Source organism: Neofelis nebulosa, chromosome 7 (assembly GCF_028018385.1).
Source record: "Neofelis nebulosa isolate mNeoNeb1 chromosome 7, mNeoNeb1.pri, whole genome shotgun sequence".
Classification (NCBI taxonomy): Eukaryota; Metazoa; Chordata; class Mammalia; order Carnivora; family Felidae; genus Neofelis; species Neofelis nebulosa.
The window spans coordinates 133,839,875-133,854,768 of NC_080788.1; the positions used below are offsets into that span (position 1 = coordinate 133,839,875).

The following is a 14,894-nucleotide window of genomic DNA, read 5'->3' on the forward strand; positions in this document are numbered from 1 at the left end:
TGTTTAGGTAAAAATTTCAAGCTCGTTAGGAGTCTCCTATGTGTTCCGGCAAAGAACTTCTCTCAAAGTTTTTGCTAGAGTTTTCATTTTTTCCCCCTCATGTCACTTACAGTCACATAAATTCATCTTAACCTACATATAAGAACCTAACTCCGGTTCTCATTTTTTTTTTTTTTTTAAAAGCCCACTCTCGGGTAAGATTGACATTTCAGTAATCGCTGCCAGCTGGCATGTTCAAAATGGAATCTAAATATTGTATTAACAATATCAATAACAAGCAGGTTCAGCGGGCCTTAATAAAACACGCTTGAATTGTGAGAGAAATTCTTGTTATTCTGTGTTTCACCAGCTTTAATTTACTACATTGATTTAATAAAAATCTATGACAGTCTCATCTTTAATCATGTCAGAATTCTGAGCTTCACTACATGTGCATAAGGAAAATCTGAAATCAAGCAGGTGTAATGAAATTTTTGTTGCCCAATCATTTTTGAAACTTTTGACTGAAGTAACACAACCAGTAAAGCCCGCATACATGTTCAGCTCAATGAATTTTCACAAACGATTTACCTGTGTCACCAGAACCCAGATGAACAAGCTGCCAGCTCAGGAGCCTTCTTCCACCCTCTCCAGTCACTACACCCCAAAGATAACCACGACCTTGGTTTCTCCTTGCACGTGTTCCCTGTGAACTCTGGCAGGGGGGCGGGGGGGAGGGTGGCGATCACCCTGTTAGAGTCACTAAGTGCTGGCCTGCACATTATTTCACTTCCTTTGTGGGAAGCAGGTGGTATCCTCCCGATTTTACAGATGAAGAAACAGAAGCTCAAAGGTGAGTATCTGACCAAGCCAAGAAGCACGAACGCACAGTGCCAATGACCATACAGCTCTGTGTGTGGGTGGGGGAAGGGGACTACGAGGGACCGCCAGTCAGATCCAAAGCCAGGTCCCTCCAATGCCAAGCTCAGTTCTCCAAATTTATTGACTCGCATGTCCAACAAATGCCGTTTATAGTTAAATGGCCTCATACAGAGAACAACTATGCCACCCCCTGACCCCAGCCCCCAACCCCCACGCACACTCACGCAGGAGGACGGTTTCTGAAAGGGAGCTCATGTTTTCATTTAGCATGTTGTCGTCCCCTCCCTACGTTCTGGATTGTGAACTATTTTGTGAGTCTCTGCGTTAACAGTGTCTTAATTTTAAAAATTAAGCTGGGAACCAGCAAGTGAGTCTGAAGAGGCTCCATCTCTGGTCCCGAACTGGATTTTCATCACTCAACTGCTCTCCAAATTATACTGATTTATAATGTGATTATTACGGTTTTCCTAAGTAGCCTGGGTAATGAGAGAAACGCAGAGACGCCCCAGACTGCAGTAATGGGGGGGGGGGGGCTCTAACACCCCTCCGTCTGCCCTGCCTCACCTCTGCTTCTTAGCCCGCGCTCTCCTCTCGTGGGGTCAGTACTGCACCTCGCGTGGCCTCCCAGCCTCGGCCCCAGCGGTGCCCACGGCGACTCACATTGTTCCCAGCGCCTTCCGCGGTGACCGTGCGACACTGAGCCCGTGAAACCGACTGACCGCCCAGCGGTGGTTTTCCTGCCCATGTTTGCGAAGATCAGGTCTCAGTTCTTTACCCTTCCTTCCTTACGTGCCTAATTTCAGTGTAAGGCTGAAGCTGCACCACCTACCCCCCAAGTCCTCAAAGTCAAAGCCACTACCTTTATCAGAATCTCCCCACCTTTTCTGCCTGGAACACTGTGCCTTCCCCTTCCCCTCCTCTTTCCTGTTAGGAACGAGGCAAGCTACCTCAAAGGGACACGGTGACTTCCCCTCTCCAGCCTGGCTCATCACAGTTCTTTGTCACATCCCAACGTACCGTCTGTGCACTTCCTTGTGACCCCTGCCTTCGGCCGTGGGCCTCACTACTTTGTGGGCTTGGCTAACTGTGGCGCTGCAACGTCACGGCGCCTCTCGGAGCGACACCGAGAAGGGCACCATTGACCATGTCGGGCAGACTTAGGGGGAGGCAGGGACAGCAGCCTCACACGGCTCTTGCAACGCCCCTCGGGGAAGTCTTCTGTGACTCCTGACTTCCTTCCCTCCGAGCCTGAGCTCCTCTGCGATGGCACAAACCACCGAGGCTTCTTGGTGATTCTGCTCCCCGCTCCCTCCCCCCGGCCCCCAGCCAGCCGGCAAGAGATCTCTTTCTCTCTATCCCCAGCCGCAAGGGTACCTAGCACACAGTAGGAAATGAAGGAATGTTCGTGAAACGTATGCGTGTAAGTCACTGAACCGACTCGGACTGAACGGTGTGCCGCCCCCCCCCCCCCAGCCCCAATTCAGATGTTGAGGCTTTAACCCTCAGTGTGGCAGAATTTGGGTAAGGTTACATGAGGACATAAGGGCGGGGCTCTGATGCAATAGGACGCTAACAGGGCCCTAAGCCAGTAGGCTGGTGTCCTTACAAGAAGAGGAAGAGACCAGGGCATGCGCATGCACACAAAGGAGGCCATGTGAGGACACAGTGTGCAGGCAGCCACCTGCAAACCAGGAAGAGAGGCCCAGGAGAGATCAAACCTGCCACCCCTTGATCTTGGACTTCCAGGCTCTCGAACTGTGAGGAAATACATTTCTGTTGTTTAAGTCACCCGGCCTGTGGTGTTTTGTTATGGCTTAACACATTCACCCACTGTCCAAGCATCTTGTGTGCTAAAGATGGGGCTCTGGGGACTGACCCTGGCTGCAAAGGGAAGTTCGTGAAGATACGGAGGCTGGCTGCTCAGGGTTGACCCCCAGGAAAGGGCAGTTGTAGCCCATGTTCCATCTCGCTCCCTTATCACCAATGCGGCCACTCGAGTTAAAGCAGGACGTTTTCGGCAATCCCCACTCCGCCAGGAAAAGTGAATGTCATCATTAACTAAGATTCTGGGCCTCTGGGAAATTACTTTAACTTGATGGACACCACCTTATGCCCTGAGATCTTGATAGTCCTGTACATCCATGGATAACGGCCATTATCATGAAAAGAAAGCTGGGGGAGTCCCAAACGCGAAGGTATGCCTCCTGGCCTCGGATCTTCTACTTAGTGGCTACATACACTTGCACGTGTAACCTAATGTTTCTGCGTCCTGTGTGTTTTCTTTTTCCTTTCTTTCTTTTCTACAGATTTTATTTTTAAGTAATCTGTACATCCGACACGAGATCAAGAGTCTACAGACCGAGCCGGCCACGTACCATTCGCAGTGCTTTGCTTTTTAAATAAAACGGCTGTGCCGTTGTGACGGACAGTTCCTTTTCCCTTCTTTGAGAACGGACCCAGACCTGCATCTGGGGAACCGTTCACCTCCCAATCCATCCACGTGCTCCCAAATGACGTTTCCATGAAGTGGGGGACAAGTTCAATATGATCCTTTAAATGATTCTCTAAGGTTCTTGATCACTGCAAGTATGTCTCTCCTTTCTTTCCCTCCCACCTCTGAAATGCATCTTTGCAAATAGTTCGTACTCTGGCACCATCAGAGACACTGAGAGGGGAAAAAGACAGGAGTACAGATCGTAAGCCATTCTAACTCATCCCCAAAGAACCTTCTTTCTCTGGGTCACATTTCTGCAAGATCTCAGTCACTCCAAAGTGTCAGTGAGAGCAGCTGGTAAGAACTCTGTTCTACTCCTCTTGCGGGTATTAGGTATCTCGTGGGTATTTGCCTTAATGTAGCAGGAGCTTCACAGAGACTGGAAACAGTCTTAAATACTCCTGAAGGTAAAATGTCAGTTCAACTGGGGGAAGGGTTTATGTTACTGTTATTTGGGGGTGGAAGGTATTGAAACCCTTAGGAAATTGCAAAAATGCTGTATTCAAATGCCATAAGCATAATGAATTCTATTGATTAAACACTCAGTTATTGCCAAGCACTGTCCCAGCCCCAGTACATACAGTATCTTTTAATCCCATGAAATAGTGCTATCCATTGACCTGCTAAGAAGGAAAGGCTCAAACCCATCAGGCAAGCTGCTTGAGGTCACACACCTGGGGGATGGCAAGAGGCTGGCCTCTGTACCCAACACTGGCCAGCTGTAAGGTCTCTACTCTTCTCTCCCGGGCAGGCTGCCTCCCCTGGAGTGAAAGCAGTGGTGACAGGAGCTCCCACAGAGTTCCAGGGATGTCACACACACACTGTCATCAGCTAATCCCCACAATGATACCAGTCTTGCAGGACTGGTATTTTTGCATTTTGCTGTAGCTCAAGGAAGTTCACATAACTTGTCCAAGGTCAGGCAGCAATTAGGCAGCCAGGCAGGGAATGGATCCAGGCACAGCTGATTTGAAAACTGAGGCCTTTTATCCTCAGGCCATCATCTGCAAAGGCCAACTGGAGAGCTGGGTGGGATGGAATCACCAAAGAAAAGAAGGGCAGGAGAATTTATTCTTGCAGACTCACGACACGGGGGAGGTAAAAGCCTGAGTGCCTGGGGCTGCATTCACTCTCGTAGGCACGCGTGCACGCGCACACACGCGCACACACACACACACACACACACAGGCACGCACACGTACATTCCCAACCTATCATGTGCTCCGCAGTGAGCGCTACACCCTGGAGTTCTCAGCCACGCCTTTTGGTCGCTGAGGGAACCAAACAAAAACACAAACTTGACCTCTGCAAGTTTACAGGTAGATGCTTTTAAGTGCACTTCTGCAACTGTAATGTGAACAGCTCATTGAGTACATTCTAAAAAACTCTTCATCGCAAGCCTCTTGGCAATTGCATAAAAATATTTCCAGACTTCCATCCAAGCGCAGTTAAACAGAACTTCAAGGGGAATGACTTTTCCAATTGTATTTTAAGATTGAGCACTTTGATAAAAGCAGGCTCTGCAGTACAATGTGATCCAAAATTGTGTAATCTTTATATATTTTATAATCTGATACAATTTAATAGATAAGAAAAACATTTTTAGTGCTCAAAACTTAAACTGTAAGGATATATTCCTATTGATGGATTACAACTGGTGTAAAAATATCTGTACCTCTCTATCTACTACTATAAAGTCCAGATAGGCTCAAAATATTCATTCTGTAAAGGTGTGAGTTCCTCTCATTGTATTAGTCTTTGGATGACTAACTTCAGGATTTCCCTTTTTCTCTATTCACAGTCTTTAAAAGATCTTAAAGTCAGCTGTTTACAACAGTCCTGTGCTTGGTGGGGGGGCACCAAATGAGACAGGAAATACCTCAATGCCTTGAATGATAAAAAGACAACAGAAGGACTCATTTCCATCTCTCTGTCTTGTCATTATAAACTGCTTTTGACCATTACAACAGGACTGTCCCCAGCCCCAGTCTGTAGCACAACGCAGAACAGGTCAGCATCTCAAGTGAAAAACTTCAAAAACAACTTAACCCGTCCCGAACCAAAGACGAGCTAGCGTGAGTCCAGGTTTCGGATCCTGGCTCTGTGACCTCGAGCAGGACATTTGTTGGGGCTTTACTTTTCCCATCTACAAAATGGGAGTAAGAATACCTAATGTATAAGACTAATATAAGAATGACGTAAAGAACATATATGGCCAGACACAAAAGGTCACGTTTTATATGATTCCGTCTATGCAAAAATGTCCTGAACACACAGGTCCCTAGGGACCGACAGTAGACTAATGGCCGTGCGCTGAAGGCCCTGTGCCTCTGTAGCCATCAGAGCTGACAGCGTCACTGGCTTCTCTGTGTCTGCGGGTGCTCCCGCCTGTCCCCTCTTTCTGAAACTCTTTGCCCTTCATTTCAGCGACTTTCCCCAGTTTCCGACTAAGCTGCTTCTCTGCTGTCGTTGTTGTTGTCTTCACTACCACCGCTTTCTATCATAAATCTACGTTTTCTAACATGTCCATGTTGGAAAGGAGTTCATTCTGTACTCCTCTGAAAATCTCATCTGTGCCCATAATTGCAGTGGCCATTTGTGGATTCACACGTTTCAACATTCCCTTCCTAGCCTTGACCTCCCTTCTCCTAACTCCAGCCTGTGTCCCCTCCTAGCGACATCACCCTGGAACAGGAGGACCAGCCCATAGGCCCTGCTTGGCAGGTGCCTGTCCCAGAGGAAGCTCTCAATGCCACGACCCCCGTCAAACTGGCAACTCCTTCTGACCTCCCTATTTCTGTCCACAGGGTACCATTTCCTCAGGGTGCAACACTGGGCTCCCGTGAAAATCTTAGACGGTGGGAGAGAGACCAGCTGACGTCCAAGTCAGAAGGGAACATCCAGGCTATGGATGTTTTCTGAGATTCCACGCCAGGCTGGAGACACTGGGAATGTCGCAGTAAATGCAGATGGGGCAAGTCTGGATTCCCAGGAGACGGTGACGTCAGAACTGACCAGAGGCTTCTTTTGAAACTGCATTTCCTTATATTTTTTCACTAACGTAAAAGCCTGTTCTCAGTGACCGCACAGAACATGAGTGACTAAAGAGGTGGCCAGCGAGTCTTTAAATTCACCTGTGAACAAAAACAGCGTCCTGACTTTATTACTGTGATTACATAAATACCTTTACAGATAACTCAGCGCGGAACAAGACAAATGATGCCAAGAGAAAGAGAAAGGGGCCCCTCCTAAAACCCAAAGGTCTCTGCAGGCTGACAGAGTAGAGAAGGCAATTAGGCTCAGGACTTGGGGGGAAATGTAGGCAGGTTTTCCTCTCCCCCTTTCTGTTATTACTGTATTTTTTCCCAAACGGGCATGCCTGGGGACAAGAGTCAGGAGATTTATGCATTAGGTGGATGCCCTGGTTTGCAAAATGGACAAAGGAGACAGCTTGCCGAGCAGATTAGATGAAAGAAGTCAAACAGCCCAGGGGCTGCAATCAAATGTGGCAGAGATGAGTGGGGGAGGGTCAAGGCGAAGCCCAAAGGCCCTGAGATCCCATCCGAGGTCTTTCTGGAGAGAAGCACCGAGAAGCAGCAAGCACCGGAAGTGCCTGGAGGCCCGAGGCCGTGTGGAGATGGGATCCCGCAGAGCCATCCTGGTTCCACGGGGAAGGAAATGGGGGCTGGCAGCGAGAATGGAAAGCCATGCAAAGGAGAGATCAGGAGTCCACTCCTTTGAGGTATATAGGAACTTTTCACCTTGAATATATGTGCCAGGAGGAATGATCAGAAACCCTGGGAATGAAACAGAAGTTTATAAAACTCTGCCGTGACAGAGCGTTTGTGAGGGGCCAGGTAGGCCCTGGTCTGGACTTGTGTTTTCAGGTTCACATTCTCCTCTAACCTCCGCAAAGGTTCTGGGGAACACATCTGGCAAAACTGAGGCCCAAGGTCAAACACCTGGTGCCCAGGGAGGGAGGAACTCAACCCTGGGTTGACGCAATGCTAAATCCGTGCTCTCGCATGTGGCTGTCTACGCACCTGCCGTGTACATACAATTATAGAGCAAGGGGTAAAGCTCCGTGTGTGTGAACTGGGTGACCTCGCAAGGAAGCAGTCCTATTCGAAAGGAATCGGAGATAAAGGGATGAACAAATAGTTTAGATCTATCTATAAATCCAGCAGGATCTGGGGCATCCCCCGTCTTTGGCCCTGTTCTGAGAATCACTAACCCAGCAAAGGAACAAGGGAAATTTTAGCAGGGAAGGTAAAGAGCGCAGGGAAATCAATCACATTCAGAGATCCCAGCCCTAGTTTCCTATTTTCCCAGGAAGTTCTAATAACTAACTGTGACCGGGAATGTAGCATGTCCTAAATGCCTTCTAATATGAAAGTTTTGAATCCTCACAAGAACCCTAGGACACCAGCGACACTATTGTTATCACACACCCCCCCCCCCCCCCCCGCCCCACCAGAGAGGTTTGGCCAGTCACGCAAGAGGCCAAGACAGGGCTCATTTCCACGTTTATTGCCTCCCTGAGATCCACGGGACCTCCCAGAGCTGTCCTGTTCGAGGTTTGGAATCTTCAGCCAGGCTGCCACCACGCTGTCTCCTCTCCTTGGACCCATCTGCAGACACAGCTGGCTGAAAGCACCACTCTGTTTTCCACCGAGCTACAGCTAAGCCTCAAATCCATTTTGACCCACGTTTAGGAAACCAGTTGCTACAACGGAACACAGCTGGTACTCCACAGGAAACCGCAGCCACCACTGAGGTCCACTCCTTCATTCACAAGGAAGAACGTGAAAACACAGGGATGCCCAGCGGCTGGCCCGAGGTCACAAAGTTCACCAGGTGGCAGACCTGGGACCACAACCAGGACCCCTTGCTTGTAATCCGGTGCTCTGCCCACTGGAACTTGTTCCTGATACACTGAGCCCTTGCTCTTGAGCCTTTCGCGGCAGGAAAGACGATCAAAGTGAGGTATGGCGTGCACCGTAGCAGCAACAATGCATAGCAGAGCTTGTAGCAGAGGGTGAGGGCGGTGGAGAGCAGGTGCAAGGATATTAACTCCCAGGAGAGGAGGCACCTGAAGCCAACCTGGAACCTGGGAACCCGGGACTCCCCAGAGCAGGTCATCCAATGGTCACAGTCAACCTGGGACGTGTGTGACCAAGGGCGAGCACACCTGTGCGCTCACAGGAACAGCATGCATCTGACAGCAAAAGAGCTGGTTTCCATTGTCCCCACCTGCTTTCGGGCCTACAGCAGCACCAACCTGCTCCGTGCACTCAGAACACCCTGGAGCTCTTCCTTCCATTTCATTAGCTCATCCCGTGGGTTGTCAGAAGTGAATGGAAATAAAAATCTGTTATGCGTGTTATGGAATTTATCTTAATTCTTCCACTGCATCTTAAGGAAACAGATTTAATAATAATTAGTGGCCCAACCCTGGGGTGAGGGAGAGAAGGAAGGCGGAGGGAGGGCCGGGAAGGCCGGCGGGGAGGTTGCAAGCAGGCATGGCCGGGGCGAGATGTCCACGTTCGAGCAGGTCTGCCAGGAGGGCTGGGGTGTGTGGTGTGACGCCAGAGTGGGCGGGGCCCTGGAAACACCTGCTCAGAGGAAGAGGAAGAGATAAAAGGCAGGTGGTCCCGAGTGTAAGCAAGCTCAGAGCTATGAAGGCCGAGGCTGGTCTCTGAACGAAACTGCTTACGGACCCTACAAAGACCCAAAGGGCAGAAGTGGAAGACAAGATGACCGTGGCTCATAGGAACTTTTAGAAGAAGGCAGGAAGAGAAGAGAACAGCAATGCTGTATGTAGTGCTGGGATGAAACATCCAGGGACCAGATGAAGCGTTAGACCAGGGGTAAAGAATGTCCTTAACTAGGAATCACTGACTCATTAAAATAATCCATCCAAGGGTGATGTTTAAATAAAGTAACCCAATTTTAAGTTTAATGGGTGAATGGAATGTGTATGTGTGGGGGAGGGGGGGAGGCGCAAGGGAGTTTGGAGAAGAAAAAAAAAAGTAGAACGCTTTACTCTCTTCATTACAAAAAAATGAGACGTTATTAACTAATAAAATAAAAAAAATGTATTTCAAACACACACAGACTGTAACAGAGACACGCAGACATGCGGAGGGGACAGTTGGAGACACCTGTCAGCTGGTCACTCCTGCAGGGCTCCGAATAAGCCACACTCATCTGTTTGGACCTGCCCTGGGTCCCCTTTAAACAAAGGGTTTGTCCCCTTCTGGCACACAGCTAGGTTTCCATTGTACAAGAACTGAAGTGCTCTCTGGTCCCTGAAACTGCTAACATCCTAAAATTGTCTCTAGCAGCCTAAATGGCATTTAAAATAAATACTGTGAATTGATGAAATGGCCAATTATGTTAAGTACCCATGCCTGGTGTAATCCAAACCAAATCTTCTCCCATTATCCTCAAAACTGCTAGATGATTCAGCAGGCCCTCTCGCCAGTGACTCCGCAAGAACCAAACACAGAGGCCACACTCTAGTAGGACCCTGAGAGCTTCCTTCCAGTGAATTCTTACAACTGGTTTTATGCTAGGAAAAAAAAAAATAACTACTATGTTTCTGCCAGACAGCTAACAAACCAAACAACTATCTGACTACGTACATGGGTTCCCCACTGGAACCATGATGCCGTATTGTTCCGCGGACCTCAGGATCTAACTGCTACCATACCCTCTCTGGGCAGCATGGCGTTCTGAGGCAGATCCTGCTGAGAACATGGGATGTCATCATCCCAAAGTGCCCGTGAATCACTCATTGTCCGCACCTGCCACATAACATTCCCATCGCCATGCCCTCTCTTGCCTACAGACTCTTGCTGCCCCCTCTTGCAATGCCCTTTGTTCCATTTCCACACACACAGACTATTTTTCAAGGTCTTGTTCAAGGTGTCAACTCTCCCAAGAACTGACAGCCCCTACTCTCCCACCCTCCTGACAAAAATAAGCCCCCCTCCTCCAAATGACGAGACACATCAGCTTCTTCGGCCATGCCCAAGTTCTCTTACCCTCCACCCGAGGGCTACTGGGCACAGTAGGTTCTCCCTGACCCCCGGGTAGCCCGGGTCAGACAGTTCTGCTTGTGGCTGGGGTGGGGTAGGCTAATTATCTAGAAATAAATGTCCTCTTGCTTGCTACAGAGGGAAAAGAAGGAATGTGTGCATGTCTTGAAAATGTATAAAGGTGAGAAAGTGAGTATATAAATCAGGTATGTTTTCTTCTACTTGATTTTTGAAAAAAAAATTGTTAAATGTTTCCTTATTTTTTCTTTTAACGTTTATTTATTTTTGAGACAGAGAGAGACAGAGCGTGAACAGGGGAGGGGCAGAGAGAGAGGGAGACACAGAATCTGAAACAGGCTCCAGGCTCTGGGCTATCAGCACAGAGCCCGACGCGGGGCTCGAACTCACAGACCGTGAGATCATGACCTGAGCCAAAGTCGGATGCTTAACCGACTGAGCCACCCAGGCGCCCCAAATGTTTCCTTACTTTTGAGAGAGAGAGAGAGAGAGACAGAGACAGAGTGCAAGCGGGGTTAGAGCAGAGAGAGAGGGAGACACAGAATCTGAAGCAGGCTCCAGACTCTGACTTATCAGCACAGAGCTCGATGTGGGGCTCGAACTCAGGAACCGCGAGATCATGACCTGAGCCAAAGTCGGCTGCTTAACCAACTGAGTCACCCAGGTGCTCCTTCTACTTGATTTTAAACTAAACATTCCACTGGCATGACTGGGCAGCTCTGTTCTTTATATACCCATATTTTTATTGTAAAACGTTCACTCGTGGGCATGAGCGATTTCTTGATGAACCATACCCCACCAAAGGACTACAAAAATATTAATTAGGGAGAACACGCACATAGTTTGAAAAATCTTAGCAACAATAAAAGTGTCTCCAGAACTCCATATATAGATAGAGCAAATATAATACACAGCAAAGAAACATCGCAGGAAAAACTTAACAAATCCTTGCCTACCCTCTCAAACTCCAACCAAGAGTCTTCTGATTTTCACATGTACAAAAAAACAAAACAAAAACAAAAAAGGAGGGCTGCATGGAATTGGATGCGGACTGAATAAGCATCTGAAATCTGTAATAATGTAATTCTCAACACTTAGAATAATTAGAATTTTAAATCCTATCTGGAAGAGGGAAAATGTCCACACCCATGAGATAGGATCTCATAGTGAAATCACTCAACTTCAGAATCTCATTGATGTTTTCTTCATGTCTCTGCCCAACAGAAACAACCAAAAACTAATATCCTAAGAGCAAATCTTAATATGAAACTTAATGAGTAAAAATCCTACAAGAAAATGTGCTCGCCAAGTAAAATCCCTCTCCTGAAAATAATCCAAACACGAACGATATTCGTATTATTGTTGTAGATCTGGAGGAAAAATAAACATGCACATAACTTTGAAACTCACTTGAAAAAAATTCCCAAAGGCTCATCATAATTGGTTTCCATTTTTGCTATCTGAAGGGAGAACAGATTTTTTTTAAATTATGTATTAATCTTTGAGAGTAGAGGGAGTTCCCTTTTTTCCTTAAATATTAAAGGTATCTATAACAGTCATTAAAATTAGGATTAGTCAAAACTTCCCACCTAAATTTCGCCCGTACCAAGCAAAAAGGCAAGGAAATCCTTCAGTTCCTGATTTCACAGGCTATTAAAAAGCAGTATGCAATTGCATGGCCTATAAAACAACAACACAAATGTGATGGCATCTCTTTGAGCTACTCTGGAAACCTGAAGATAAATGTCCCTTTTCTCAGCCACAATTATATTCTACTCCTTCACATGCCTGGCCAGCCCTCGGCATGTACTTTTAAGGAAAAGAGGCTACCCAGCTCTAAACCAACGGAAAGGTGTGGAATATTCTGTACAAGCCCAGCCCAGTTCTAAAGCTCTTGGTATGACCAGATTCATCTGCTTTTGGCCAGCCGTGCCGCTCTGACCCTTAACTGGCCCGACGAGGTGAATGGGGACAGGAAACTGGGAGGGCCCTGGGAGCCCACTGATTCCAGCTTACTTGCACAGCAGACATCTCTAACAGGGATAACCCAGCATTATCCAGAAGGCATCTAAAAAGACTTTTAATTCTTTTTTTGAATGTTTATTTATTTTTGAGAGACAGACAGACAGAGCACAAGCAGGGGAGGGGCAGAGAAAGAGGGAGACACAGAATCTGAAGCAGCCTCCAGGCTCTGAGCTGTCGGCACAGAGCCCGATGCGTGGCTCGAACTCAGGAACCACGAGATCATGACCTGAGCAGAAGTTGGAGGCTTAACTGACTAAGCCACTCAGGCGCCCCTCTTCTGGCTACTTTTAACCATTTATTCTTCAACTTTATTTGGCCGTTTCAAAAGAAACAATAGCAAAAGTAGAGATGAATGGCAGTCGGAATTCTTTGAGCACGCTGGGGAGGACTGATGGCAAAGCAGCGAAGGGTGGGCTGGACAACAGGAAGGATGTCCCCCTGCAAAGGACAGTCGTCGGGACAGGAGAGGGGTGGCTCACCTCCGAGCCTCGGAACAAACCACAGGCAACCAACCTTCCAGGCACATGGGGATGTTAGGGGACAGCAAGGAACGAGTGGAACCACCACAATAACCAAAGTGCCCGAACCCCACCCAAACATTCCTCGTTGACCCAAGCACTGAAAACACATAACAGGGTTTTTGTTTTGTTTTGTTCCGTTTTGTTTTTAACCAGCTTCATTGATGCTACTGTCATATCCTGACTGCCACATGATTCCAGTTTCACCAAAGCAAGCCGGACACTTCTGGAATATGACCAGCGGTGACAAACCAAAGAACCAGTCCCAGATTCGGAATAACAATTCATAGCAACCAGGAGACGTGAGCAGGAAGAAATAAAGAGACTGGACAAAGAGCCCCACTGCACAGCAGTCACACTTCTTCAGACAGTGCCCGCTCCTTAAGAAGACAGCGCTCTCCCACCTGCTACCCAGCGCAAGGGCGTAGAGCGAGGGGGTGGGGAGGGCCGCTCCTAGACACCTACCTTGCAGAAGGGCTCCATTTCTCTTGAAGAAGGTACTGCCCGGCCAGATGGGTGGACCTGATGTGCTGAAACACAAGAGAAGCCAGTGTGAGCATGGGCTCATTTACACTCGGAACAACCACCTCTCCAAATGTATCACTTAGAAGTCATGCTTTCCCACTGATGCATTATTTACACCCTCACCCTCTGGAAATACATCTTTAATTTTTTTTTAAAACATTTATTCGTTGCCCCCCCCCCCCACCTTTTTTTTTTTTTTTTTTTTTTTTGAGAGAGACAGAGCATGAGCTGAGACTGGACAGGGAGAGAGAGGGAAACAGAATCCGAAGCAGGCTCCGGGCTCTAAGTTGTCAACACAGAGCCCGACACAAGGCTCGAACCCATGAACTGTGAGATCATGACTTGAGCCGAAGTCGGATGCTTAACTGACCGAGCCACCCAGGCGCCCCATGGAAATGCATCTTTAAAAACCGTGAGGTTTGGGTAGCCCCCCGGGTGGCTCATTCAGTTGAGCATCTGACCTCAGCCCAGGTCATGATCTTGTGGGTCACGAGTTCGAGCCCGGCACTGGGCTCGCTGCTGGCTGCCCATCAGTGCAGAGTCCACTTCAGATCCTCTGTCCCCTTCTCCGGACCCCTCCCCTGCCCCCTTGCACTCTCCCAAAAATGAACAGATGTTTAAAAAAATAAAATCAAATAGGGGCGCCTGGGTGGCTCAGTCGGTTAAGCGTCCAACTTCGGCTCAGGTCACCATCTCGCGGTCCGGGAGTTCGAGCCCCGCGTCGGGCTCTGTGCTGACTGCTCAGAGCCTGGAGCCTGTTTCAGATTCTGTGTCTCCCTCTCTCTCTGACCCTCCCCCGTTCATGCTCTGTCTCTCCCTATCTCAAAAATAAATAAACGTTAAAAAAAATTAAAAAAAAAAATAAATTAAAAATAAATTAAAAAAAAAACAACCCCATGAGGTTTCAGTTGAATGGGCTTCGTATTTCACAGGGCAGAACCTGTCTGCGTGGGTATCCCAGTTACCGTCCTGACCCGTCTCCCTCTTGGGCACTGAAATCACTTGCGGGTAAACGACATGGCAAATTCACACAGTTCGACGTCACAACTTGTAACTTCAGAATGGTTGCTAATTTACTCCTAACTTTATGAATTTACGTGGCAGAGAACTTCTATCTGTGTCTACCGGGACGAAGTGGGTTTTCTATCACTTCCTTGTGGCACCTGCCTGTGAGAAATGTGACCTTGCCTTCCTCGGACTTTATCCTCACCAAATCCTTAACATTACAGAAAGAGCTGTGATGGCCTCCCTCCCTCCCCCATCCCCTTGTTTCGTATCCTGTTTTCAATTTCTTGGCTTACAGTGTTGCACTCCGTAGCCTATAAAACATTTTGTAGATGTGCTAGCGCCCACAGTCTGGTAAGAGGAGAGGCAAGAAAATAAGGAAGATCAGTATATACAAAGACACTT

General features: G+C 48.0%; 1 protein-coding gene across 5 annotated transcripts in view; it reads right to left on the bottom strand.

Moving 5' to 3' along the window:
* Positions 1-14,894, bottom strand: part of FOXN3 (forkhead box N3) — a 286,211-nt gene that overhangs the window by 103,311 nt on the left and 168,006 nt on the right. For all 5 annotated transcript variants that reach the window (XM_058739974.1, XM_058739975.1, XM_058739976.1 and 2 more), the window contains exon 4: positions 13,425-13,489. In XM_058739974.1, coding sequence (XP_058595957.1) covers positions 13,425-13,489 — 65 coding nt within the window. The remainder of the gene's footprint in view (positions 1-13,424; positions 13,490-14,894) is intronic.